This window comes from Oryzias melastigma, linkage group LG21, assembly GCF_002922805.2.
Source record: "Oryzias melastigma strain HK-1 linkage group LG21, ASM292280v2, whole genome shotgun sequence".
In the NCBI taxonomy this organism is placed as follows: domain Eukaryota; kingdom Metazoa; phylum Chordata; class Actinopteri; order Beloniformes; family Adrianichthyidae; genus Oryzias; species Oryzias melastigma.
The window spans coordinates 1,860,328-1,865,932 of NC_050532.1; the positions used below are offsets into that span (position 1 = coordinate 1,860,328).

Consider the following 5,605-nt stretch of genomic DNA (forward strand, 5'->3'; position numbering starts at 1 on the left):
ATGATTGATGGATAGATGGATGGATGGATATTTGGATGGATGGATGGATATTTGGATGGATGGATGGATGGATGGACGGACGGACAGACGGGTGGATGGATGGATGGATGAATCGATAATAGGATTGATGGATGGATAATTGGATTGATGGATGGATTGATGGATAGATGGAGTGACATACACATTTACACGACTTGAAAGACTTTTCACATGAACGCATGTTGCCGACCTTTTGTTCAACAACCTTTGAGTTTGATTGGTGTTTTTCAGATCACGTTCTGCTAAATTTATGTGCTTCAGCTCAAGACCAAAGACAGATGGACTTTCTCCTTAAGGAGTCCTTGGTAGATCACTGAATCACTTTTTGTTTTTACCACATCGTCTTCCAGGCCCTAAAGCAGGGCTGGCCAACCCTGGTCCTCAAGAGCCTCAACCCTGCCTGTTTTCTAGCTCTCCCTGACCAGCTTGCTGCTGATTAGCTGACTCAAGTAATTCCACATCCTGATTAGCTGAACACACCTGATTTAGGTTGTCAGCATCAAGCAGTCCAGGGAGGGCTGGAAAACAGGCAGGGTTGAGGCTCTTGAGGACCAGGGTTGGCCACCCCTGCCCTAAAGCATCAAAACCATCTCATGTAATTAGACACACGCCTTTCCAATAGTTCAGCCTTTTCATTGTCAGCCCACAGAGCAACCCCCTAAAAGTTTTTGAGACCATTAAAAGCTTTTCTGATGGAACTTAGATGATCCATTTTGCTCAGAGGTGGTTTTGGTCTTGGACCTCTGCCATGCAGCACTCGTCTTTTTACTCTTTTTGATGGTAATCAGAACTCTGACTTTAACAGAATCTAGTTTTGCCTGTTTGTTAGTTGTGGCGTCTTTTATTTATAGTTTCTCAAATAACTAGCTGAGAAAGTTGAACACTGTTACTTGTTTGTGCAAATTGGTAGAATTCAGCTGAAATAGTCTAAATCTAAAATGAGGGTAGGCTAATAAACATCCTGAAATGGCTCTAGGAAGGAGTGGAGATGTATTAGTTCCAGTTTCTCTGTTATCTGAGTGTGGTGAGGAGTTAATGCCATTAGACTAAAGATTTTTAGATATGTCGTTTAGGTAACAGGACGTCTTCCATAACTGTGGTTCAGCTTAAGACTCAATTTGATTCGTTTCTTGACTCCAAACAGTTTAATTGCAGCAGGACTAAACCAATGACATTCCATAATTGCTTTTTTTTTTTTTTTTTTTTATTTTCGTCTTACAGCTGGACCCTATCTCAATTCCAAACCGTTAGAAGGCAATAACCTAGACTAAGTCCAAGTCAAATCCTTATTTTAGTTGTAAAAAGTTTTCCTCAGTCATTGTTTAGACTAAATTAAACATACTTTGAAAACAGCAATATGAAGGCTGCTACAATTCATTTACTTTAATGAATTAATACTGAACAACCCAGAGAGATTCAGACTCAAGGACAGAAAGTTAAGAATGAATAGTCACCTGTCATTCCTTATATCAAATGTAAACTTCTATGCTCATGTGAAGAAATGTGTTTGTCCTCGGCGGCACAAGTGCCACGTGGATCACCTTATCACTGCAAGAATACTTGCTTGCCTTGGCTCCCCTTTAAGAATATAGAATAAAATTGAACACCACTACAGCTTCAAATGTTCCTACAATTGGACCAGTATGGAGGAGCCAGAGGGTCAGGGAATTATTCGGATTCAGCCACTGTGGGACAGAAACAAGGTTGGGAAAAAATTGAGAACTTGACTTGATACTAGACTGGAACCTTCAAACGAACTGGCGAAGAAGATGGAGCAACACATCCAGCTTGACACAATTATGGGAAACTAGAAGGACCAAAAAAGACGAATTCTGAGAGGCGGGCAGAAGTCCTTAGATCTACAGCACTGAAAATAAGAGGCACCTACAATGAAATATTCTTCATGATAAAAAAACAGTTCACATTTCCTATTCCTCAACTCAAATTCAAGTCTTATATATCAAACCTAAGTCCAACTAAAGTTTAAGTCCCATCTCTGTTTTGACATACTGCACTGTATCCATTCATGAAGCCCATTCAATATAATGGACGTACCTAATGCTCACAATCTGAGTTCATAACATAATTTAAATATTGTGTAATGTGAATTTTCAGTTCTTTTTGCCTAAAACCAATGAAAGCCACATTATTTACTTTCATATAAACTCTGAGAGATGGAAAACAGCATCTCGGGTTTTTCCAGACTAACTTTTTCTTCTCTTTTTCTTCAAGGTGCACACAGCTTGCATGGATGTGTACCCTCGCAAGTGTCCTCTAGGTCAATGCAAAGTGTCCATCATTCCCCCCACGGCTCTGAACAGCATAGATTCAGACGGTAGGATATACACTTTAACCTGTGCAATCTGCTTGACTGTCTTAAAGGTTGACGGCTGCCTAACTCGGTGAAAGTCTTAGTTTAATGTCTTCCATCTTAGTTTTGACCTTACCCGTCACATGGCAAAGAGGGGTAGGGTGTAACGGGGGTACAGCATAGGTTTATTTTGATACATCAGTTCTCACCAACATTCAACCAAGCACGTCTTTTGGGAAGTCATGTTCTCATTGGAGCCAGTGCTGCAGGTTTTTGTTTGTCTGAGCCTGTGGAGGGTCATAGAGAGGAGCAGCCGGATCTTAAAGGGAGCACAGATGTGTTCCTTAAAGTCCCACTCCAATCATTTCTTGATCTATTTTAAAAACAGTAATTTTTTTTAGTTATTATAATGTTATTTTTAGGAAAAATCAAAAACCTGCGGTGTTTTCTTGGACATAGTTTCTGCAGAACGGCAGGAGTTCATCAGAAATTTACCTCTGAGTTGTGGGCCTCTGCTGATATCCCATCATCCATCTGTTCACACTCTCTCCCTCTAGTTAACAGCCCCTTACAAACCCAAACTAGCATTACTAGTCCGACAAAAATATTGGAGTTATCCAGGCGTACAGTTTTGAACCATGATGAGGAAAATTAAGACGTTAATGGATCCACTTGTCTGCAAGTGAATGTATCGGAATGGAGCAGAGCAGGGAGACTTAGGCGCACCCATTTGAGTTTCTACGTCACAACTGAGAGCTTTAACATACAACTTTTTTTTGTCTGCACCTGATTTATTACGATTTGAATGAAGAAATACTCAGAAATGCAGTTTTAATCCTAAATTATTTTGTATATGTCTTCCAGCACAAGAAAAATGATACAAGAACATGTTAAAAACACAATTTTCATTGGAGTGGATCTTTAAATAATATGAATTTATTTTCTTTTTGATGTGTTGCATAACCATGGCAAAAGCATAGAGCTTTCCTCATCATATGAAACCTGATGTTCAGGTATGACATCTAGTATGTGAGAACTCTTTGTTTATGACCTGAAAACATACAAGAATATGTTTAATCTATTTGTTCAAACATGCAATTATAAACTCAAGTCCCATGTGAAGGGTGTACTTTATCAGAAACCATCATCTCTTAGCACAAACGAGAGTGTTTGTATACATGGGTAACAAGTGTAATATTTTGTGCTAAGTTTCATGGAAAAACACTGAAGAAAAATGTGCTCTATTTTTATACAGGTAATTCTAGCACACAGTAACCTTTGAAATTAGAATCAATCTAATAGTAGTTTATGCATGACGTGTGTGATGGAAATTAGAGAGCTATAATTGTGTGAAAGGATTTGGATTTAATAGAATGAACAGGAGAGTAAGGATTGTGTACAGAAAAGAAAACCAGCTCTCAAAAAAGGAAACATTTTCAAAGCTTTTTTTTTAAATCTTCTTTTGCTTGTTTGTTTTTTAGCATGTTCTTGTAGCATTTTTTGATAATGGAGGACATGTATTAAGAAAATTAAGATTAAAGTTACATTTCTGAGTATTTCTTTATTTAAATCTTTGTGAATCAGAAGTAGAAGAAAAATGCAGTTACAAAACAATGTATTTGAGACATATTGTGACATCCAGTGTTGAAAGCTCTCTGTAGCTGATACATCCACTGTCAGACAAATAGATCCATGAACGTCTTTGTTTCCTCGTCTGAGCTGGAATCTGGATCAAAACTGTACAGCTGGATTGCTTCTATATTGTTGCACTGCTAATGGTAGGTTGGGGCTTCCAGTGGCTATAAACTAGCAGGAGAGGGTAAACAGATAGCTAAGCTATGGGCAATGGGAAGGAGGGGCAGGGTTGCTCCACCCCAGTGGTCCCGCCTACAACTCGGAGGTGAATTTCCTGCCGCTCTGCAGAAACTATGTCCTAAAAAAAAACGTCATCATTATGATTAAAAGACCAGTGGGAACCCTTTAAACCCCTTGATGACTGAGAGTTTACAGCCTCTGGTGGGATAGTGGGAGATGTGCTTAGCCATTTTTTTTCTTGAATGCCAAAAAACAAGACCAACTATAAGCACACCATGTAAATATGTTGCTTAAAAAAAGGGGGAAAAGGTTTTAAACATCCACCAATATCTGAAATCTCCATGTTGAGTTTGGTAAATGAAACCTTTCAATGATATTTCTGTGTTCTTAGGTTTCTGGAAAGCCACCTGTCCTCCATCATGCGCCAGTCCTCTTCTGGTCTTTGTCAACTCCAAAAGCGGCGACAACCAGGGGGTGAAATTCCTTCGCCGCTTCAAGCAGCTCCTTAACCCAGCTCAAGTCTTTGACCTGGTCAATGGTGGGCCACACCTAGGGTAAGGAATCAGATTAGAACACTGAAATTCTATGTGATGAATATTCATTTGCAAACCCAGTCCTCGTGGGTGTCCTGTTATTTCCATTTATCCTCGATCTTACTGCTGCTGATTACTTGGATCCGGTGTGTTTTTGCCACATTGGTTTTCTTTTAGGAAAAGAAGCACCTTACAGTGTGGCACCCCTGGTCCATTGTGTATAAAGTTGATGCACCTCACCAATAATAAGCAGCATGTTTACATTTTGAAGAACATTTAAAACTTCTAAAAATATTTCTTTGGCAGGCTGCGATTGTTTCAAAAGTTTGACAACTTCCGTATCCTGGTGTGTGGAGGTGACGGCAGCGTGGGATGGGTCCTCTCAGAGATAGACAAACTAAATCTACACAAACAGGTACAGCTTAGTATATTAGATTACAGATTTCTTCTTTTTGGCTGTTAAACTTTTTGTCTTTTCTTCCGATCTCTATACATGAGGACAAAAAACGTCCCCACGCTTACTTCTAACTCCTTCTTCAAACCTTTCAGTGCCAGCTGGGAGTGTTACCCCTGGGAACTGGCAATGATCTAGCACGAGTGTTAGGCTGGGGTCCGTCATGTGATGATGACACCCAGCTACCCCAAATCCTGGAGAAGCTAGAGAGGGCCAGCACCAAGATGCTGGACCGCTGGAGTATCATGACCTACGAGATCAAGATCCCACCCAAACACCACTGCCCTACCACGCCCGAGGGAGCCGACGGCTGCCAGGTACTCAGCAGATCCCCATCAGTAGATACCTTCCCATCTATGAGGGCTTCTAGCAGAGGTGGGGACTCGAGTCACATGACTTGGACTCGAGTCAGACTCGAGTCATGAATTTGACGACTTTAGACTCGACTTGGAC

At 40.3% G+C, this 5,605-nt stretch overlaps 1 protein-coding gene across 1 annotated transcript in view; it reads left to right on the top strand.

Annotated features, from left to right (window-relative positions):
• Nucleotides 1–5,605, top strand: part of dgkh (diacylglycerol kinase, eta) — an 81,473-nt gene that overhangs the window by 53,357 nt on the left and 22,511 nt on the right. Inside the window, exons 7-11 of the mRNA XM_036209763.1 lie at nucleotides 301–344; nucleotides 2,272–2,374; nucleotides 4,557–4,719; nucleotides 5,005–5,113; nucleotides 5,248–5,469. Of these exons, the coding sequence (XP_036065656.1) occupies nucleotides 301–344; nucleotides 2,272–2,374; nucleotides 4,557–4,719; nucleotides 5,005–5,113; nucleotides 5,248–5,469 (641 nt within the window). The remainder of the gene's footprint in view (nucleotides 1–300; nucleotides 345–2,271; nucleotides 2,375–4,556; nucleotides 4,720–5,004; nucleotides 5,114–5,247; nucleotides 5,470–5,605) is intronic.